The sequence below is a fragment of the Hippocampus comes genome, unplaced genomic scaffold (genome assembly GCF_001891065.2).
Source record: "Hippocampus comes isolate QL1 unplaced genomic scaffold, H_comes_QL1_v1.1 scaffold112, whole genome shotgun sequence".
Taxonomy (NCBI): Eukaryota; Metazoa; Chordata; class Actinopteri; order Syngnathiformes; family Syngnathidae; genus Hippocampus; species Hippocampus comes.
In genome coordinates, this window is record NW_017805841.1 from 3,079,055 (window position 1) to 3,102,647 (window position 23,593).

Genomic DNA, 23,593 nt, shown 5'->3' on the forward strand with positions numbered 1-23,593 from the left:
ATGCCCCCTTCAATAGCTAGTGTGAAAGAAACTAAAGGTGTTGCCCGCCTCTATATTGGCTCTGATATTACCTGGGAAGGTGGAAAATTGCCAGACCCATCTAACCCGCCCCACCATTCCATGTTGGTGCCCTCCATGCAGAAGAGTGACACTGGGGGGAAAAAGGTTGGAAAAAAAGACCAGATTTTTTTTTCAAATGGTGTAAAAGCACTTTATTTTGATCTCCACCGTGTTTCGAAAAGAGCCTAACACCATTGGGATAAGCTGCTCAGTCACACATACAGTTGCTACATACGTCTGTGGAATAGAGCGCAGGTGCGAAAAGCAGCACAACTCTGTAGAAATTATATAACTGCATGACAACTACCTGACAATACCACTAAGTCGTCAATTTACGAGCCCAGTGAACGCCGAGAAACCGAGAGAAAATAACAAAGTCCGACACACGACTGCATTCTCAAGTATCAGACACAAATTCAACAATATTCAACTAATCCCCAAGCAGTCTGTACATCTCAACTCTAACTCGTGTGAATTTTGAAATGCGCAGACATGTTTGGATGGCTTTATTTCAGTTTTGTCTACCACATGGATTGTTGAGCTTGTACAGTGCTTGTGTGTGTGTGTGTGTGTGTGTGTGTGTGTGTGTGTGTGTGTGTGGTGTTTCCCACACTATTTCGCTGTTGCACCTGCTTGTGTGTTTATGGACTTGGCAGCTCTATTCAGCAAAGCATTGCATCAACAATTCAAACATCACAATCGGCCACCCTCATTGTGGTCGCTGTAGTTAATGCTTTGATTGATGCTGCTTTTCCTGCTCAAAAGAGGGATTGCTGGAAAGGTCCGTCATCACATGGCTGAATTGAGCCATTGTGTCTTTACAGCAGCGATCTAACCTTGTTATGACTGAGGAGAGTTTGACAGACGGTGATTGGATCATTGGATAGGATGCGTTTTTTTCTTTGTGATTAAATATCAACAAATATTGAGCAGTATATCTTCTGTCTCACAGATGACGGAGGGGAGGCGATGTCAGGTCCATCTCCTGGATGACAGGAAGCTGGAGCTCCTTGTGCAGGTGAGTTGCTTGTACCTCGAGCTCTTTTATTCCTCTCTTCATAGCTCCGGGCAGGGGAGGCCTGATGCTGGTGTCCCAGAGGGGTCCACGGTTGTTGCTGACTGGCTAAAATATGTCAGCATGGTGACTTTGCACTTTTCTCACGCTCACCTGACCGCGCAGACATTAAACAGACAGATACCCATGGCAGTGCATCAGCAACATGTAAATCTGTTCTTGTGTGATCATCTCAACGCTACAGAATAGCTCTGTATGTCTCAGGGTGGCCAACAACATTCTTCACGCTACAAAGGGTCTCATCAAAAAAGATTTAAAATGTACACACTACTGATATTTGTATTTATATCCACAATTTAAGGTCTTAGGACAACAAAATATTGTTTTTTACTATATATTGATAGTTGGTGACCCAACCAGCCATATACATATTGTGTTTTACAACAGTAGTACCCAACAGTATTTAGAAATCCATCTGTACCAATGAAAATACAAGCATCCGCAGTCTCCATGGCCAAAATGCAGAGTAGTTTGCGAGCGTTTCAGTGAAGGGGAGCGAGCTGAAAGGAGTAGCGTCGTCCTTGATAAAGCAAATAGAGGTCATGAAGTTAGATTGCCGTTAGCGTCGCAAAGTACACATCCAGATTTGGATACTTATTTATTTAATTTACACGTTCCGCCTTCTGTGTGCAGTCTGACAGATGGATACAGAGTTGGAGCGCTATCGCTGAATGAAACGATAGGAGCATTAAAACACGCAATCGTGCTGCATGACCGGATTATATTTTTACAAGCACACTGAAAAATTGGGAGCATTCGTGAGATTATTGGGTACACTGTCGAGTTCGACCAGCAGTTGTGTGGACTATGGGAACGATGAAGTCAATAAAACTGCTGGAACGGAGAGAATGGGTGGTGGTATGCTTGGTAAGCAGAGAACAAAGATAGGGTTGCTTCTTGGCAATCTGTGTGATAAACCGGAACCAGTGAATTTGAAGAGAGGGCCAACTCATCAGAGAGTCCAGTTCACCTCAGTGGGTGTTAAAGGGACATCATAGCACCCACCCACAGATCTCTATTTTCCATCCTCACAAATCAAGCAAGCCACCACCGACCACAGGTGTCCCTTTATCGGAGCTGCAGCGGCTGTTTTTGGGCAGCCCCTTACCTCATTTCGTGGGAACCATCCCAATGGGAGCTTATTTTCAGGGTGTACCACTGCCAGAAACAACTCCAGGCAACTTGTAGGTGTTTCTGACCAATCTTGACAACCTGGCAGGAGGAGCACCACGCTGAATTGGTTGTGAGTTGACATAACAATCTGGCCACAACTTCAACCAAGCCCTAAACTTCAACCGCAACAAGACAGGAGTGGACGTGTTCTGCAGCTTTGACTGTTCAAATCAGCGCACTTTTCCAATAACCTCATTTTGGACTTCTACTTATAGATCTTCATTGCCTTCCTCCATTGGCAGTCACCTCGGTCATGCCTTTTCCTTGGAATCTCAGACACCAGTGCAATTTCATTTGAAGCTCCCTCCATTTTTTGCTTGCCTTTCTTTTAAAGCCCCCTGGGTTGGCTCATTACCTGACTGCAGCAGAATAAAAAGACAAAAGAATATAATTGTATTGGTGCAGTTCAGGAGCAAAGGGTGACTCAAGATATTGACGGAAAAAGTTTTAGCCAGAGAGAGCAAATTGTGATAAGAGCTCAGGAATAGACGTACGTGAGAAAGAAAGATGAAAAAATTCAGTGTTCAAGCCAAGGATAGGTCTGCTGACTCTCTGATTCGATTACACTGCCAGAAATGATCCCCTCATCTTCTATCCCTCGACATCTCCCTCTCTCTCTCTCTCTCTCTCTCTCTCTCTCTCTCTCTCTCTCTCTCTCTCTCTCTCTCTCTCTCTCTCTCTCTCTCTCTCTCTCTCTCTCTCTCTCTCTCTCTCTCTCTCTCTCTCTCTCTCTCTCTCTCTCTCTCTCTCTCTCTCTCTCTCTCTCTCTCTCTCTCTCTCTCTCTCTCTCTCTCTCTGTGTCTATCGCTCTCTCTCTCTCGGCTTTCCGCTTCATTCTCCACAGTTGAGCTTCTTTTCCGAGTCACAGCCTCCTCTTGCCCTCCACGAAATCCCCCTGCCTCTCCAAACACAACTGAACCGTTACCTTATCACCTGCATCCATGCGTCCATGCGTGGTGTATCCATTTTTTATGTCATCCTTTTATCTAAGCAACCACCTATTCAGCTGTCCCATTTTCCCCAATTTACCTCATCCTATCAATTATGCATCCATGTAGCCACCTCTCCATCTGTCCCACCATCCACCAATCCATCCACTAATAACAACGTCCAACCGACCATTAATCCATCCGTGCATCCAGTCATCCACCAAGTCAACCAACTAAGTATGGGCTTGTATATCGGATTCAGAGTTTTGCATATCATTCCTCTACCTAGTTGCAGTACCCGGAAAATTCCCAGAAGATACGACTTTTTTGAGGGGGAAAGTCTTAGGGCTCACTGACTGTTTGCTTCAGTATCGGGAAGGGGAGAGGTCGTGTCACTTTGCCTGTAGTCATGTCGCACAAAAAAAAAAAAATGGAAAAGAAAAATTATACTGCTGTCGGAGCACTTTTTGAAACCACTGTTTTTTAAAACCACAGAACTGGTAACAGGTTCATGCCTGGCTACAACCAAACTATAATCTATTGATTGTATTGTATTGTATTCTCTAATTGCCCACCTATTCATCCATCCGTCGTTCTCTTACCTCTTTAACTTTGTGGCATATTTTTCCGACAAAAGATTTCACTTATTACTGGGATATGCTGGCGACCAGTCCAGGGTGCACCTCGTTTCTTCCCCAAAGTCAGCTGAGCCGTGATCCTAATGACAATACGCCCATTGAAAACAAACGGATGGATGGTTTTTATCTCATTCTTGCTCTGTTGAAGATGGGTGCATTGAATTTCCGGATCATCTCCTTTTTCTCAATGATTCAGGAGATGGGACATGTCTGTGATGCATCACGCAAGATGCTGCCTGTTTCGTAAACTGTGGGAATTCAGTAGGCTACGGAGCCATGATTCAGAGAAAAGAAAAATTATCATGTTGACCTTTTGAAAATGTTGTCTTGAGGGAATGGCCATAACCCGCCAGAAGTGGAATGTTTTTTCAAGCGTTGAGAAAGTAGTGCGTTGCTGTGCTGGACAATTTCACGTCTTCCTAATTATTTAACAGCGCTTTGGTTCTTTCTTTCCTGCAAAGCCTCAGCTGGCCTCTGAAATCTTGATCTCATTCAGGTCAGCGACTTGTAACATTGGCGAGGTGTTTAATCCCAAAGGGGCCGTTTGCTTTTTATCCCCCACGACCTCCCCCTCCCCTGCCCCCCTTCCTTTACCGCCTTCCCCTTAACTTTTGAGAGGGAGTCCTCTTGCGGTTTGTTTATGGAGCAACGCCTCGTTGGTTGGCAGCTATGTGCCAGGAGGCTAGCGCAACTATTGGCCAGGTAGTAAACCTAGAAGCCCACCACCTGATATACCACCCTTGTAAAATAGATGCCGTTCATATGGCTATCACTCCCTGAGGCGAAAATGGTGTCGGCTAATGGGCAGCAAATCGAGCACTGAGGCCAAGTTGTGTAACGGTGTCGGATTTGCTTCCTGTGTGTCTGCTTGATGCTTATTTGCAGGATTTTCCTTCAACTTTTACACTGATTAAAGTGAAATGTCAGCGAGAGATATATTGCGCCCAAATAAGAGTGCATTAAATGTTGATGCACGTCTGAATCCAAAGTCAGATCTGGCGCTTTGACCTTGTGCTCGACATCAATATTTATGTTTTGATTTATTTATTCCGACAAGAATTTTACATCGACCTCTTTGTTTGAGCCACTCTTGTGCTACCATAGCATTACAAAGCGCTGATGTTTCATTTGACACCAATGTTCTAGTAAGGCTTGACCACCTGCATTAAGCCAATTGTTTTTTTTAATTAAATTTTCTCAATGTAGGGCCAACTTAGCAGTGAGTACTGCCTTTTGTACATTTGTCACATCTCAACATCAGCACTCCTTTGTAATTCTCTGCTGTTAATCATTAAATGTGTTACCAGAGTGCTTTTTTGCACGAACCCACTCACCAACTTGTCAGTCTGATCTCCCAAAACACAGTTGCACGTCGTCCAGTATATGTTTGGTGTCTGCCGCCTCACAGATAAGATGAGATAAGATGACGTAGAGCGTGACAGGTAGAAAGATCCAAAACCAATTACACAGTTCAGCGTAGCCTGTATTCATAACAACGTAGAAACAAGTGACTCAAGGCAAACCTCCCAAGATTGCTTTCTGCTGCTCTCATCTCCCTCACAACGGGCCTTTTTCATTGTGTCCCTGTTCGTCGCTCGCTGCTGGTTCCGCTGCGGTTTGCACACATGCACAATAATTGCTATTATCGGCTCGAATTGTTGATGACTGTATGGTAATAAAAGACCGTGGCATGCTTTTCAGAAAAGCCGAAAACACTCATTACCGCTAATGCTAGAAAGAGCGCAGTCCCAAACCAAACAGTTCCATGCATTGGTTATGCATGTTACTTAGCCTCGTCGGCCGCGAACAGTGGAGGGCAAGTTACTGACCTAATGTGAAAAAGTAACTGAGGTACTTTAAAAGCTGAAACGCTTTTCATCCGTACTGTTTCGTTGAACGCATTTGTCACAGCCTGACAAGTGTTTTATCCAGCTGTGTTACACCGGACACTGTTGCGGCAATATCTCGCTGAATTGGATTATGATGAAAAAAAAACGAAAGTGTTTAAATACAGCATGTGATAAAAGTGTGGTGCTTCAGTTTTGTGCAACGGTAAATTCTAAAGTATATTCCTGTCCTAAGAGTGATTTTCATATATTGACTTGTCATCTTATTATGTTAGCCCAGGTTACTGATGGTGCGCTCTGATTTAAGCTATAAATTGGCGTGATGTGACGGAATTCTAAACTGAGCACCCCATAGATTTCCTTGATGGTACAGTGATAAAATCGGGTTCATTTGCTATTTATTAGCTCTCATTCTACTTTTTGTGTCTCAAAACGAATAGATGAATATGTCGGACACATCCCGACTTCTATGTTTCTCTCTGTTGTGCTCATCTGGTTTCCTGAGCAATTTTTGTATGGCAAAAAGAAACGAGAAACATCTATGTAGGCGGTCATTCTTATCTGTGATCTAGGTCAGTGAAGATGTGTGCGTGTGTGTTTGTGTATATGCTGAGATGACATCATCACTGGCATCTCTTGAAATAGCTCCCAGTAGCGTCTGTCACTGTGGTTGTAAGTGTGCTGTGAGTAGATAACAGCAGACCTCGGGGGAAGATTGTTAGGAAGATGCGCCCCTTTAGTGCTGTAGCTCAGAGTGCGAGTATGTTGTGAGTGGGCTGTTTGTATGTGGAGCGCATGCCCGTGTGTGTTTGTCTGTGTGTGTGTGTGTGTGTGTATGTGTATTACAGAGGCGAAGCACACTCCCGGTTAACCTCATTCAGGGCGGGGCGTCCTCTTACGCAAAATGTCACGGCCCAGCCGCATGAGGCAACGAGCCTCATCCACACCCTTTGATTTAAGACATCCTGGATGCCGTTAGTGAGCTGATGACTGAAGGTGGGGGACTGTCATCACTTTGCCTCTACAATGCATCGCTCACAACTGAACGTCAGTCACGCCTTAGCGTGAGCCACTAGGACTGTCGATTGGAAGCTGGTCGTGGCTGCAGCCCTCGATCGCCGATGCAGTACAGTGCTCTGGCCCAGAGGCATGACTCTGCAGCAGAGGTGTGGGTCAGAGGCTGAGAGGAGAGCGAGAGCAGAAGGAACGGCACGGTCGCCGCACTGTCAGCAGCATCCCTGAGCGCCATCCATTTCTACTCTCTTCCTGTCATTAATCTCCTCTTCTCTCACTCATTTTTGCACTTTACCCTCCGTTCTGTCAAAAAATGCTTTGTCACTGCAGTAAGTCAATATCCGGTGCACTCTGAAACACAGCTGTTTCTTTTACAGAACTTCATGAGAAGCAACACGAATGATAATAAAGAGATGTTATTTGCCATTACCCCATGTACCAATATGTTATTGTCATGTGGTGCCTAGGACATAACACAAAAAAGGATCCCTGTTTCCCTCAAGTCCCAAGCAGCCACGAGACCCATAACTCATTCACTGCGGTTTTATGTTCATCAACTATAATCCATCTCATTACTCCCACTGACAAATATATTCGTCAAATATATTTTTCAGCGGGTTTTGGGCGTTCAAGAGAGTAAAAAGTGTCAAAAATAAAAAGACAAGGCCTGTAACTAATGATTATTTTGAAAATTGATGAATCGGTTGATTTTTTTTGTCGATTAATCAATGACTCAAATAAAAATAAAACATGTTTTAATTGTCATCTTTTTATTCAAAAACAAGACATTTTTTCAAATTGACATGTTAAAAAACATTTTGAACGTGTTCGTGTTCAAATGTCTGGAGGTAGTTTGCCGACCTTGAACAAACCATGATGCGAACTCAACCGTCGCTACCTTCGCCAACACTCGCAAATGTTCTACGCTCGGTGGGATATGGGCTAAAATGTGGGCCTAAAATCACAACTGAGTCTTTTGAGGGGTTGGGGGGGTTTAATGAAGACTTAATTTCAAAGCTCAAATATTTTAAATATTTGCCAGTTTGGCCACTTAAAGTGTCACTTTGAGAAACAACGGTGTATGTTGCAGTTCTCTAACGTCTTTTACTGATGATATCGAATGTCTCTTTCTGCAGCCCAAGTTAATGGCTAAGGACCTCCTGGATCTGGTAGCCTCTCACTTCAACCTCAAGGAGAAGGAATACTTCGGAATTGCATACACAGATGAAACGTGAGTCCTGAAGTGTTGTCTAATCTGTAATTTCATGTACCGTACATTTTAAATGACACGTATCTAATATGGCTGTTGTTACACTGATTACACAACACATGAAACAACCTCTGTGTACTAAACCCAAATTGCATGTTTATTCCAGAGGCATCAGCACCAGAACCACACACATCCTTCCATCCATTTTTTGAACCGCTTATCCTCACTAAGGGCCACGGGGGTGCTGGAGTTTATACCAGCTGTTTTCGGGCGAGAATTTTGGTACACCCTGAACTGGTTGCCAGTGAATCATCAGGGCATAAAAAGACAAACAACCTTCCACACTCACATTCACACCTCGGAACAATTTAGATCAGTTCACTCAACCTACCGTGCATGTTTTTGGAATGTGGGAGGAAACTGGAGAAGCATTTGCATTTCGTTGTCATGGCTGACTCTTCTGCTCATTGGCTTAAATGAGGATAACCTCCTTTGACACTAGTAGTTGGCGTCTGCAATTATCTTGTAGAATACTGCAAAATAATGGTGAATGGTGTCCCTTGACCCAGGGAGTATACGTTTAGCCTTCAAGCGGAGGCTACAGTTTGAGGAAACATGTCACTGAATTCAGTGTGCTCGTTGACCGAATGTACAATGACAAGTTGCACCTCGTGACATGCAAAGTCATGTAAAGGCTCAAATGATTTTCATAAAGGGAAATAATGCGACCTCTCTTGTGTGCGTGTGTCTCCTTTGTTTATGTCATTCAAGGGGAGGGGCAAAACAGGAAAAACAATCAGACTCATCAGCAGGCGTAATTATTTTCCTCCAGCACATCTCAATAAGGGGGTTAATGATGTTGTTTTTTTGGCTCTCCTCAGGGGCCATTTTAGTTGGCTACAGCTGGACCGCAGAGTGTTAGAACATGAATTCCCCAAGAAATCAGGGCCCATTGTCCTCTACTTCTGTGTCAGGTGAGTTCTTCATCCACTTCGTCAGCACCCTGCAATGTCCTCCACTTCAGATTTGTGTGTGTGTGGGTGTGTGTGTGTGTCTGAGGAAAGTGGGCCGTTATGTTTGTGTGTTTTGCCGACGCTCAGTGTGTTAGGGGGTGCACATTAAGGCGGCCGGTTACTACGGACGCAGTAAAATTGCTCTGACCCCAGTAGTTAACTCCCAGCGTAGGAGCCCCTCAGCCGTTCAGGAATCTCATTGACTTCAAGAGTATGCACTGCGTTTCTAAATAAGGAAGCTTTACCATTTCCCACCCCACACCAAAGGCTGTTTGGCATTTTTATATCCAGGAGTGCCCGTTTGTTAAAACGATTTTCATCTCTGCAGCTTCTCAACAGTGAAATATTGGTCGTTCATCAACTCTAAATGCTACTCGTCTAAAACTATGAACTGCTGACCCAAAACACACACAAATAAGCATGCAACCTCAGATAGCCCTGAGTGAAAAGCATAGGCTTTGTTTTTGGCCCACTGGAGTTCTTTGTTCCCCACACATACATCCGGATAATGTCACTGCACCCCCCCCAGCTCCCCTCCGGAGAGTTCCCCATTGGCTAGCAACATGCGTAGCAACGCGGTACACTGGGCCAAACACTGCTGCGGCGAAGTCGATCCCAGGTTGACATTTACAAGAGGACCAAAAATAATGACACAATGCGACGATTGTTCGGCAAAGGACTAGTCTCCTCTCACGGAGGAATTGGAGGAAAACAGTGGTGTCTGTGCGGCAGGGACGTTTTTTTAAACGAATGCATTATGTGACAATAATTTCTAAATAAAGCAGGAAATACTTCATACACCTACTTTTTTTTTTTTTGGTTAATAACAATAATTGTGTTGATTTACATGTTTTCTACATCCTGTCCTCAGGTTTTCCAACTTGGGTCCTGTAATTTTTCAAAGGTGTACCAAACATGTATTGGGTATTCTTGGTTCATGATGGAGTTGCATGCCTGGAGCGGTGATGTAACCCAATATTGTATATGAAGTCGTAATGCAGTAGTATGATCCTAATTAAACAGTAAAAATATGAAAACCACTGCACTATTCTTATAACCATATTAAAAAAGTATCTTGTTGGGATACCTTATTTCAAATGAAAAGAGTTGAGACAGTTTAAATGTGCTCTTTTTCTTCTGAATGCATTGGCTTAGTTCCAAATTGAGACTAAGTACCAGCAGATACTCAAAATCAAGTGACGCGGGTTCGAGTGCATCTCTAAATCTTATGCTGCTGTGCACACTAGTTCATCACCTGTCTTCATGCCCTCGACACCTCACATCAGGGCCGTCGTAAAACCGAGGTCCCCCTGCATGTGGCTATTTACAATTACTTGCAAATTACAAAGAGAGTGTCCGTAACTCAAGACATTTATCATTATATAGCCCTTATATATGAAGGTGATATAGGATGTGGAAGAGGCGGTGTAACTGTTGAACTAAGACCCCACTTAAAGGTTCTCACTCGCACATTCTCTGCCATTGTTCAGTCCAATCACCAGCCTCAATACATTAAACACACACACACACACACACACACACACACACACACACACACACACACACACACACACACACACACATACACACCCACATACAAGGATAGGCATATACAAGATAGAACAACAATCAACTCAAATGTCAACGCTGAATTCATTTCCAACCCAAGCATCTTGTTTTCATCGGCATAAAGTAGAAGAATGTTTTTTTGCATTTGGTGTTAGGCTTAATAAATGTCAGGCTGCCCTGTGTGCAGCTCTCATCAAAGGTGTGGCTTTAATTAATACAGGGTTATTGATCGGGCAGGTTTTCCATTTTCTCGACTCTCAATTGCTAAAGCTATAAAGGCTTTCCTTCATTGATTCTCTTACGATCGCTCGCTCTCACTGCCGATAGCCTAAATCAGTGTTTTCCCAACTTTTATCGAGCCAAGGCATCCGTTTTACCTGAGAAAAATCTCACAGTATGACTCCAAACAAAAATATGACCAAAAATGCATACTGAAATAATCATGATCCTGTCTCAATTTACTCACAAATACTGTACTTACTCAGAGGAAGTGTGCAGATGCGTATGACTTGTAGTGGTGATAATGAGAAGTGGATTAAGTCAAGTAAGACACCAAACACATACAAAATGCACAGCTCACCGTGTGTAAAATGTATGCGGCTTGGATGCATGGCCAAGAAGTGGGAGGAATGCATTTAGTGTTAAGCATCTTTTAACATGGGCGCTGAGAATGAATAGCTTCCTTCCCAGCATACTGCCTTCCATCAAGCTCGACATGCATGCATGCTTTCATGAGCTAAAAATAGAAGGCGTTATTATGTTACTTCTCTGGTTCACAAATGCCCTGCCAGAAGTGGGTTACTGTGCTTCGCTCTCCAGCGTGTGTGCGCGTGCGTGTGTTTGTGCGTGTGTGTGTGTGTGGGGGGGGGGGGGCCTGTTCGCGCGTACGCGTTTGCAAGGCAATATGATGAGACAGCAGATGTGGTTTCAGGACGTGAACGTGCGCCTCCAGCTAACGATAAACGGGCCTTTAGTCCCTCCTTGTGGCCACCAGCAGCTACATGTGCTGTTCCACGAGCTCCGGTGGCTGCAAGCAATAAATCTGCCTTTCACAGTCATGCTTAGAATGTCATGTCGGAGATCTGAATTAGTTATACGAGAGGGGCAAAGTATTCGAAACAGTTCACTGTATGATGCAGTGCTGCTCCGCTCCACAATAGGAACCATAATGTAAAATGAGCAGCTGTCCAGCAGCACATTTTATGCTTTTTGGAATACAAATGTTATTCGACTGCAGAGGTGTGCCTAAACAAAGATGCCAAAGAGTGTAAATGCACGTTAGTACAATCATTTGTGTGGTGTTTTATATGCATTTTCTACGTAGGAAATGACACATGGTCTTCTGTTTGTTTGGTGTTTTTTTTTTTCATCTACAGGTTCTACATTGAGAGTATATCATACTTGAAAGACAACGCCACTATAGAGCTTTTTTTCCTCAATGCCAAGTCCATCATCTACAAGGTAAATCAGCTTTCTGTTGCTATAATTTACACTAATGATTACTGTATGATATTTATTTGGTGGTTCTCCTCTGGAGTACTAGTAAAGAAGAATGTGTCATGATTAGAGTAGATTACATTGACATTGCTTCCCCCTCTGCTCAGTGTTGTCAGTGGCACAGATAAGCCACCATTTATTTAATAATACAAGCAAGACATTTTGCAGAAATTGCAGGGACAACCCCAAGAAAAAAAATGTTACCACTTTAACACTTTAAAAATCACGACGCTAGACCTTTGATGCCGCTAGGCCAGTCAGGCCTTTAAGTGTATTGTCCAGAAGAGGGCAACCATCACCCAAAATGATGGCACCCTTCCATAAATCAACATCAACATATTGGAGAATCATGAATGGATCAAATCGGAGCAGCTGTTTTTGTTCTCACCATCATTGGTATCTACTTTTCATACTAATAAAAAGCAGGCACATGATTTCTCACTCACAGAAAGAAACCGGCGTGTTTGGTGTGCGTTACAAAATGACACATTTGTGTTTGAACGTTGTGGGTGGTACGCTCTCAGTCTGTCTCGTGTTTCATCGCGGCCGTCTGATCTCACCAAGCCAATTAAGAGGTGTATTGGAAAGAGAGCATTCCTGGCATACTTGACCCAGTACTCACATCCACAACCACCCACCCCAATCTAAACAGAGACGACCGAAAAAGTTCTCCTTGGTTTCCAAATCTTGAATTACATGTACCATGCCTCCAAAGGTGTACATAAACCTTTACAAAGCAAATGTGCAGTCAAAAATGTTAAGAAGAATCTACACATTTAGTAGCCACCCAAATCTCCTCCCCCTTAATCTTTCAGCCCCATCCACATGAAGAGGTCATGAAATTAGAGATGGCAGCAGTTTGAAGGCAGATGAAAAGAATTACCAGGCAGTCTTTGGGCAAGACATGAACATCAGAGACATTTCAGAGAGTCCACACCCCATTTTGGCAAAGTGTCTCATTTCTATCACGTCCTTCATATGTCGCTTTTCTCTCTTGTAGGAGCTCATTGAAGTGGACAGCGATGTCGTCTTTGAGCTGGCTTCCTACATTCTCCAAGTAAGATAAAGTGCAAGCCCGCCTTCCCGTCCCCATTTTCCTCAAATGGCGCACTTGATCTGATTCAAGGAAACGGTCCCCTTTCCGCAATGTGGCCGCAAGCGTTTGATGCTAATTGACGAGGATCAAACTGTCATTATGTAATGCGCTTGTCGGTCTGTCAGCGATGGTGTAATGATGCTTCCAAGTTGAAATCCTAAAAAGCCCTCCACTGTCTTTGTTGGCGACCATCGACATTCCTGGCTGCCCTCAGCCACTTCTAATGTAACCCAGCAGCTGGGTGACGCTTTTGGTTCACATAGTGGGTCCTTTTATAAATATGTTTGTGTGTGCGCATGTGTGTGTGTGTGTGTGTGTGTGTGTGTGTGTGTGTGTGTGTGTGTGTGTGTGTGTGTGTGTGTGTGTGTGTTTATGTGGGCGACGATATGTAGAACAAGAATTTCCGTAGTTGAGATCCTTTCTAACTCAAAAAAGACGATCAAATACAATTTGTGTCACAACAGCATGTGTACGGTCGCCAACAAGGAAAGTAACATCAATATGAGCTAATTTAATACAGCCTACCATTGCTATTTAGAATATATTGTAATGCCCCCAAAAGTCATCAAAAATAGATACAACCAATGGTGCACTTTCAATCCTTTTATTGAACAAGCAGTAAGAAATGCATTACATTAATAATTAAAATAATTAACTCTTTCATTCATAATTAACACAACATGCAGACTGACTAATGGGTTAGCCATTTATCAGCCGGCCACCTCTACACTCTCATTCACTGACGTCCACGTCACTCACCAGGCCACACTCAAAGTCACAAGTAGAAGATAAGGATGATGACCCCACATGAAAAAAAAAAAAATTGCATCTATTATGTCACATTTGGAACTCAAATTTGGTCTTGCAACACAATGCAAAAAAACGACCAGCGACGGCTCTTGAGGTAAGCTTCCGCTGTATCTCCTCTCAAAGCTTTGAAAGAAGGTAGTGTCATGTTCCTCCGTGATTGCAACAACTAACAATGCAATGTTTTATGTTACACGCGAAATACTCCTACACTCACAATCCCTCTTGTCATTTTGCAGGAGGCTAAAAGTGATTTTACCAGGTAAGACCTTTCACCGTTCTTGTTTCTGCTTTCTCACTGATTCACTGTGATTCACTTTTATTTCATTAAACTGACTCCACACAAATCACCATAAGCACTGTTGGAGTCATTATTACATCAGCGTTGCTATTAGCATGTTAACAAGGCTCACTTGCATCTATGGCTAAGTAACACATTTCCAGTGTGGCTGTGTTTCCACTACAGAATCAAATCACATGTGCAGACACCCACATAAATCCATACACGCCAGCACCAAGCAGTGACAAATAAACTATCCATCCATCCATTTTCTAATCCGCTTTATCCTCACGAGGATCGCGGGCGCGCCCGAGCCTATCCCACCAGTCTTTGGGCACTAGCCGGGGCACACCCTGAACGGGTATCCAGCCAATCGCAGGGCACACATAGACAAACAACTATTTGCGCTCACAATCACACCTGGGGACAATTTAAAGTGTTCCATTAACCTGCCATGTATGTTTTTGGAATGTGGGAGGAAACCGAAATACCCGAAGTAAACCTACGCCGGCACGGGAAGACATGCAAACTCCATACAGGAAGGCCAGAGCCAAAATGGCACTTCTGCACTGTGAGGCAGACATGCTAACCGGTTGACCACCCAAACTGTAATATGTATAAATCATACAAATTAGAAACCACATCATTAAGTTGCAGACTCCCCCCACTGATTTAAATGAGGGCAACCTTTTTAGCATTCCTCCACTGGCTACCAACAGCAATGACTTACGGTAGCTTGATTAATGGTCAACAAGCCTCAAATGTAAGCATGTTTCAATTATATTGAATTGTCAATGCTTTTGTTGTAGTTGAGATTTACAAGATGCCTTTTTTAATGTGTTAATTTGCGTGGTTTGGGGCAGACGCGGGTGTGTGTACAGTATATTAGCAAAGCTGACTCAGATATGAAGATATCAGATTCCATGGAGTTGTTTTTTCTTTCCTATTCTAACTGCCACAATACATATTCCAATTGTCACACGAGAGAGAAAAAAAATTCCAATTGTCAATTTAACCATGCAATGTAAATCTACCCTACTTGTGCTGATGAGAGAGAACATTTTACATACTCATATACAGGACGGTACTGTATGTGTGAAATGAAAGAGGGTGAATGACACGACAGTCACTGGCAAGGCAATTTACCGCAAATACTCCTTGATACATAGAGACAAAAGTGTTGAGACACCGCCCTCAATCGCTAGTTTTACTCGGATGACTTTGGCATGGAAGAACTTAACAGTCTGGACCACAACTTCATGAAACAAACTAAACTGCGAGCCTCTGACCTCACAAATGTTCCACTGACACATTCCAACATCTTGTCGAAAGTTATCCAATATTTGGAATCTGATTTACAAAATGGAATTGTCTCGTAAAGGAAATCAAAATGTTTCCCTTTACATTTGCCTGGATTGCCTCATGTGAACAGTGTTAGTCATGCCCATGAGGCCTTAAGAAGCCCCCACACCCACACACGCGATTTTTTTTTTCATGTCCATGTGTGTGACATCGCCCTCAAAGTGTGTCATCCTTCATCACTTTGCTTCAGCAACATTGACACACTGCAGCACCCTCCATGTCTGACCTCATTTCCTCCACCCAAGCATCCTGCATGCCCGAGTTGGAATGTAACAAACTCCGGTGACATTCTTGCCCGCTTCTCTCTCTCTCCCTCCCCCTCGCCTTACACTCATATATGATTCTCCCTATAAGGTCTACAAAGCCATATGCAACTTTTCCCTGTAACTGAAGCATGCTGTTTCTCAGCCTCCAATACAGTCCACTTACTCCCAGTGCAAGGAGTGCCTTCCTTGAAGCACTGCTCAAACAAGTTTCCCACAGATGGTTGCGTTGGGAACGCAGCAGCGCGTCATTGCAGCTGTGTGCGCGTGCGTGTGTGTGTGTGTGCATGTGTACTGTATAGATGATCACGTCTTTCAAAACAGATACAGTAGCAGTTCGGAAGCAGTTTATTGTTGAATAAATAATATGTACATGGTTTCCTTTCCCTAATCGTAAATATGTAATTTACCGCAGTTGTAAAAAGCATGTAAGTTGATCTTGAAGGTCTTTAGAAAAGGTACTGGGTAAAAAAGCTCTATCATACCTGAGCGTAAAAGGTAGCATATGAGGTATAAAAAAAAAAAAAAAATGGGATTGTATAAAAAAAAAAAAAAAAAAAAAATGGGATCATACTTCGAAGAACCAGGCAGACTTTTGCTGGGAGCTCTCTCTGTCCCTCACCTCCTAGACGGTTGTGTTCCCAGGGCTTTCCCCAATCCTCTCCGGGCTTGGCAGACAGACTTTAGGATTACTGCGAGGTTTTCGTGACCTCCTGCCAACGGCGGTCTGAAAACTCCATCCAAAGCCAAGTCTGTTTGGCTCAGTGCTTCTTTGACGCTTTTCTGTCTTTTCCCTCTTCCATCTTTTCGCTTTTTAATATCACTTTAATATGCGTGTTTATTGCGCTGTGTCTTCCTGTTACTTGACTCTTTCCTCTGTGTCTGCGGAACAGAGCATCCGCTATCACTCTTTAATGTCTTCTCACTTGATTTAATGTCCCTCTTCCAGCGTAACATAATACGGTTGTCTCGCTGCAGTTCATCGGTGTCACTTCAAAGCTTTATGAAAAAGATGTCTTGACCACGCCTTGTGGTCTCTCTCTCCCCTACTAGTAACGACGCAACCAGGTCTGACCTAAAGAAGCTCCCTGCTCTGCCCACTCAGGCCCTAAAGGAGCATCCGTCCCTGGCCTACTGGTGATAGTCAAACCTCCTGACCTTCTTCCTTTCTCGACTTCTTTTTTGTATTTCTTTTTTTCAAAGCTTTTCTTCTCCTTTGGCAGTGAGGAGCGGGTCATCGAGCACTACAAGAAGCTCAACGGACAGTCCAGAGGACAAGCTATCGTAAAGTGAGTGTTAGCGCCACTTGAGCGCGATTAGCCCGTTTGGCTTCAAGTCTCACATGTGTTGTCCGTTCCTCATCCTCACAGCTACATGAGCGTTGTGGAGTCCCTGCCCACATATGGAGTACATTACTATGCCGTAAAGGTACAGTTTTACTACTCTGCCTTCGTTTTTTTTCCCCACCACCCTCTTTTCACCACATGTGTTGTTTTTCCTTCTGGACTTTAAAGCAGGGAGTATGAGGTTATAATGGTGCTTGAGTCGATCCGGACTTTTGGTTGTCTTATTTCTCTTGCTGTCAAATCATACACACACACACACACACACACACACACACACACACACACACACACACACACACGCACACACGATTGTGAAAAAAAAAAGAAAACAAATAAGGAAAAAAAAAAAAAAAAAAAAAATGGGATTGTAAAAAAAAAAAAAAAAAAAAAAAATGGGATCATACTTCGAAGAACCAGGCAGACTTTTGCTGGGAGCTCTCTCTGTCCCTCACCTCCTAGACGGTTGTGTTCCCAGGGCTTTCCCCAATCCTCTCCGGGCTTGGCAGACAGACTTTAGGATTACTGCGAGGTTTTCGTGACCTCCTGCCAACGGCGGTCTGAAAACTCCATCCAAAGCCAAGTCTGTTTGGCTCAGTGCTTCTTTGACGCTTTTCTGTCTTTTCCCTCTTCCATCTTTTCGCTTTTTAATATCACTTTAATATGCGTGTTTATTGCGCTGTGTCTTCCTGTTACTTGACTCTTTCCTCTGTGTCTGCGGAACAGAGCATCCGCTATCACTCTTTAATGTCTTCTCACTTGATTTAATGTCCCTCTTCCAGCGTAACATAATACGGTTGTCTCGCTGCAGTTCATCGGTGTCACTTCAAAGCTTTATGAAAAAGATGTCTTGACCACGCCTTGTGGTCTCTCTCTCCCCTACTAGTAACGACGCAACCAGGTCTGACCTAAAGAAGCTCCCTGCTCTGCCCACTCAGGCCCTAAAGGAGCATCCGTCCCTGGCCTACTGGTGATAGTCAAACCTCCTGACCTTCTTCCTTTCTCGACTTCTTTTTTGTATTTCTTTTTTTCAAAGCTTTTCTTCTCCTTTGGCAGTGAGGAGCGGGTCATCGAGCACTACAAGAAGCTCAACGGACAGTCCAGAGGACAAGCTATCGTAAAGTGAGTGTTAGCGCCACTTGAGCGCGATTAGCCCGTTTGGCTTCAAGTCTCACATGTGTTGTCCGTTCCTCATCCTCACAGCTACATGAGCGTTGTGGAGTCCCTGCCCACATATGGAGTACATTACTATGCCGTAAAGGTACAGTTTTACTACTCTGCCTTCGTTTTTTTTCCCCACCACCCTCTTTTCACCACATGTGTTGTTTTTCCTTCTGGACTTTAAAGCAGGGAGTATGAGGTTATAATGGTGCTTGAGTCGATCCGGACTTTTGGTTGTCTTATTTCTCTTGCTGTCAAATCATACACACACACACACACACACACACACACACACACACACACACACACACACACACGCACACACTCAGGTGATGTTTTCCTTGTCGTTTTGTCACAGGATAAGCAGGGGATCCCATGGTGGCTGGGACTGAGCTATAAAGGCATATTTCAGTATGACCATCAGGACAAAGTCAAGCCTAGAAAGGTGAGATGACCTTCCAAAGTGTCCCTGCTATCCCCAGTCGGTCAAAGAAGCACATACAGTGGCACCTTGACTCACGAGTGCTGCAATTCGCAGGATTTTCAGCTACACAGCTGTTTCATTGAAGTAAGAAAAACTAGCATTTAGAGGCACTGAAATGGCCTAACATCTGAACGAGGAGAGCCACAGTCTCCAATAAATATTCAGCTGTTTATTGAACAGGACAAACAGTGGAACGCCCAAATAGAAAATGAGAACACTTGCAAAAAATGGATGCTCTCTCTGTAATAACCAACCTATCGACTGACTCCATCTGCTGTCTCTCACTAGACCATGCCCCTTCAAAAAGTAATTACACCTTATAAAACTTGATAAAAAATTGTATATCTTGACATTTTATTTTATAAGACGCTGCAAATTTAGTTTTTTGACCATTCGACCCACGCTTAATCCAACTGTTATACAAGTAGTGTTTGGTTTTCATGTTTGTATGTTTTAATTTGCTGCACATATTTTATTCTGCTGTACTGTCACATGTAAGGGTGGGAGAAATAATCGGCTAAGTCAACCACAAGAATTTGTAGAGAAAAACTTCTGCCTCAAATCTACTGGAACCAATGTTTGGCCACGTCTGTGTTGATCGCATGAACATTTGTCTCTGATGGACGCTCTCTTTCGGTAACAAAGTTAGAAGAGGATGATGCTCAGGGATGGTGGTGGCTTGAAACTGGAAAAAAAAGACGAAAATAAAGTTTGATGTAATTACTGCAAAGCGGAGCTGGCAGAGCTTGGAGAGTGGAGACTGAAACACGGTATTGTGTACTCATGACGATGAGCGGGCCATAAGTCTTCACGTCGACTGCGGTCCAAAGGAGCAGCGTAAATGTCTGTGAGAGCCACTTTACCCGAAAAGAGAGCATGACACCCGACCCCAGCTTAAACGAAAATATTGTTTTCTTTGAAGTGAAGTTAACTGTTCTTTTGATGGCGGCGCCGGCACCCGCAGCGGCTCTTCTCTCTCATGAGGAAAGAAATTTCATCTGTGCTGTATGTTGCACGTGCAGCACATTTGACAATAAACTTGACTTGAACTTGAATATAGTGTTAATATACATCAACTTTGGCAAATTTAAAGGTTATTTGTAGATGGGTGCTTTTCACCGTCACACATTTTACCCCCCCCCTCCCCCCCACCAAAAATATAGCAACTGGGCAGTGTTTGATTGGGGGGGCAGCAGCAATCAATGAATAATTGAGCGGATAACTGATTCTAAAAAGCTTTGTTTGTGATAGCCTTAGTCGCATGCATATATGAGTAGTCAAGGAATGAGAGGAAATTTACCATGCGAAAGCAATCCATTTAAATTATGGTTATCTTGAAATAGGTTTGATTATTCAGTACATTACAACACACAGTTTTTTTCTAACAAGCAAAATAAAGAGATAGAAAGATAAAGATGTCAAAAATACTAACTGAAAATGTACCCTACATTGACCCAAAAAAAAAAATGTGATCCAACCCATATCATGGCTTACATGTACTGTCCCACCAGGAATGAGTCTGACTAAAATAACGCTGCGTTCAGACAACAGAATTTTACTGGGGTGTATTTTTTTTTGGTTCGGTTTTTTTATCTTACGATATGCAATTCCACTTTTGGCCATTTTTAAAGTCATCTCGCATTCTCCCTGTGTGACTAAATGGTCACGACTCATATTTTCCCCCCCATCAGTGAGTCAACTCATTGTGTTAGAGAAGAACAGTGACAGTGTTTCACATCTTCGGTACTAATGTCTGCCGATGTTGAGCATCCCATGTGCTCTCTGTCGCTCTCTCGGTCTCTCTTTATACCCAATTAGTGCTGTCATGTAAAAGCCTTTTTTTTTTTTGTCAACTCTGCCCCTCCCCCTTCCATCATGTTTAAGGCCTTGCTTGCTGGCATTTTACCTCTTCTCGCAAGGTGTTAATGGGTTTAACACCATCAGTGCACGCTGAACGGCCACCGACACACTCTGAAGCACATACTCCCCTGCCCCCTCACCCCCCCCCCACACACACACACATTTTGCACACGCTCACAGGAACTGAACTGAGTGATGAACTCGCCAACTTGACAAATACATCCCGTCTGCTGAAGCTTTCCTGTTTGCCACAAATGTTTTGTCTATGTGTTTGAGTAACAGAAGTCGTCAAGCGAAGAGGTGTGAGTTTGCAGTTTTAGAAGCTAAATTAACTTTGTTTCGATAGTAAAAAAAAAAAAAAAATGATATGAACTACGTCTAATACTTATTTGTCTTTCACTCTATCACTTATTACTTCTGAACTGAATGAATCGTTGCAGTGTGTAGCATTTTCGTCGTAAAATGGAAGCGGCAAGAAGGATTGGGCAAAAAAAAAAACATATCAACCTTCCTTCACAACTGACTTATCAAGCGTTATTATTAACATAGCAACAGCTTCTCTGAGGCACTGGTCTGTCAAGTATCAGCCACCCCACCACCACTTTCTCCTCAAAACCTCCATCATACACATTGTCACCATCCAGTGAAAAGCATCTACGATCAACACAAACGCTAGCTTCCTTTAGAAAGTAATGCAAAATAAATCAGTTCAAGGGTCAGTCTGTCATCATTTTTAGCCCTTTTAAATGTACAGATAATGTTTTAGTTGACTTCATCCTTGTAAGCCATTGTGTAAAAATGATTTAGTGTAAAAGCTGACGTTAACATTAACTTTCAGAACTTATAGCAGCTAAAGCAGGGGGGGGGGGGACCCACATGGGGCTCTGTTTTCGTGTCCAGCGTAAATGTAGTGCAAAGCGCAGTCTAATTGTGCCCATGGGTCAAGTTTTCTTTGTTTTTGCATTGTTTGTTAGTATCAAGCTCAACAGATTTCATTCAGGTCAATGAGTTGAGTCGGGTGACTAATATCTTACGCCACGAATTTAGCGGTGTACTCTGAACTGTCTCAACTTGAGCTGACCTCAACCATGAAATTATTGAGTGACTTTTGTCAAACTACTGAAAATCTTTCCACTAATTTCCTAATGACGAGAATTCAGTCGTTTTTTTGTTTGTTTGTTTGTTTGTTTTATAATTTCACACGCAAACAAAAATACTGCCTGCTTTTCTTCAATGATACGTCTTGAATGTAGTTATGGAATATCTCAAGACTTAACTTAATTCCATTGAACACCGTTTTGGTTGGTGAAAACAGGGTGTGACGTCCACAGCAGGAAGATATATGCCTCACTCAAAGAGAGGAAGAAGAAACACTCAGTCAAGTGTAGCAGCTCCAGTAATCATTGACTCACGCTGCCATTGCTTGCCACTGAAAGGCTGATTCAGTTAGGTCAAACACGCAACACTTAATGTGAGCTATTTTGGAGTGTATTTACTATCTTTGTTTCCCCACAGTTAAAATAATGACTCTGTTAAATGATCATCCGTAAAAGACCATGTTGTTTGGAGATGTGAAAGTACCTCAGCTTACCGCAGACCACACAAGCGCACACACAGACGCGCGCACGTAACTGTAGCTCACAACATGGGAGACTTCCACAACATGAGTAGACGGACAGGCCTGACGAGTGACTGACTTGGGGCATATCATATGATTTCATTTTGGAGCGTACCCACCCACCCATTCGCTGGAGCGCAGAGACGCATCCAGACATCCAGCCGGTTCCCATTAGTTTTTCCAGATATGTCATCCTTCCAAAATGGCACAGTCCCATGCAAACAACAGGAAAGAGTGTACAGGCTTTGCCATGACGACGGCTGGATACACCAGAACCCCACCCACATGGACGCAGCAGTACAGCAGTCCAAAAGAATAATACCCCAGCCGAGGCTATTTTAAAACTATTCTTCTCCAGTACACCGAAGAAAGGCCTTTACTCTTTATCAGATCTGACCTTTATTATCTGTCATACTCAGGATACGAGCGCTCGATTGTTAAAGACTATCTACCAGCTCGGCATCTGCATGTGAATGTTTGTGCGGTGACGTGTGTATTTTCGTGTCTCGGATTTAGGATTTATAGCATACATGTGCATGACTCCCAAGCTCTGCGCTACTCTGGCTTGACAGACTTTTTTTTTTTTCTTTTCTAAAAATGAAGGCATACGTCAGCAAGTAAGTACAAACATGTCATGTCTGAACAGAATTATAAATGTCTCTTATCGCCATTATTCTGGCCAACACATACAGTCCTTCACTATCTGCCCCCACTTGTTATATTTAGCACCACGCTACATTTGCGCTTCACACGCCATTGAGCATAAAGTTTGATAAGGGACTACTTTCCTTCTCCAAGACGTGAGATGAAACGGTTAGAACATTTCGCATTTTTTTTAATGTCACGATTATCATGACCAAAACGATAACAGTTGTTGTTCTTGTGTAGAGTTTACGTGTTTACTATGGCTTCCTCCAGAATTCCAAACACATACATGTTCGCTTCACTGAAGACTAAAATCGTCCTTTAGGTGTGAGTGTGAGTGCTTGTTTGTCTCTATGTGCCCTGCCATTGGCTGGTGACCAGTCCAGGACTCCGCCTCCCGTCCAAAGGCAGCTGAGATAGTCTCCAGCTCACCCGCATCGGTAAACTTAAAACCTTTTTCAACAAATAACGCAGTGCATCGCAGAATGCAAAGAGAAACCAGAAACAGAGAATTTCACTCTGCAGTATGAATGATAATCGCAATATAACGTGGCTGTTGTGAGAGAATCTTGTTCAAATATGTTCATTCATTTTTTTTTTTCACCAATTGATACCAGTTGTCAGTCCCCACATGGTCTGTTGTTTGTGC

At 43.2% G+C, this 23,593-nt stretch overlaps 1 protein-coding gene across 13 annotated transcripts in view; it reads left to right on the forward strand.

The window, feature by feature from the left end:
* Nucleotides 1–23,593, forward strand: part of frmd4a (FERM domain containing 4A) — a 133,909-nt gene that overhangs the window by 91,968 nt on the left and 18,348 nt on the right. For 11 of the 13 annotated variants that reach the window (XM_019888289.1, XM_019888290.1, XM_019888288.1 and 8 more), the window contains exons 2-11: nucleotides 1,013–1,078; nucleotides 7,873–7,967; nucleotides 8,828–8,920; nucleotides 11,905–11,989; nucleotides 13,026–13,082; nucleotides 14,168–14,190; nucleotides 16,887–16,970; nucleotides 17,057–17,122; nucleotides 17,204–17,261; nucleotides 18,696–18,782. In XM_019888289.1, coding sequence (XP_019743848.1) covers nucleotides 1,013–1,078; nucleotides 7,873–7,967; nucleotides 8,828–8,920; nucleotides 11,905–11,989; nucleotides 13,026–13,082; nucleotides 14,168–14,190; nucleotides 16,887–16,970; nucleotides 17,057–17,122; nucleotides 17,204–17,261; nucleotides 18,696–18,782 — 714 coding nt within the window. Of the gene's footprint in view, nucleotides 1–1,012; nucleotides 1,079–7,872; nucleotides 7,968–8,827; nucleotides 8,921–11,904; nucleotides 11,990–13,025; nucleotides 13,083–14,167; nucleotides 14,191–16,886; nucleotides 16,971–17,056; nucleotides 17,123–17,203; nucleotides 17,262–17,579; nucleotides 18,147–18,232; nucleotides 18,299–18,379; nucleotides 18,438–18,695; nucleotides 18,783–23,593 lie in introns of those variants that run through there. The other 2 variants (XM_019888292.1, XM_019888293.1) reach the window with 1 other exon arrangement.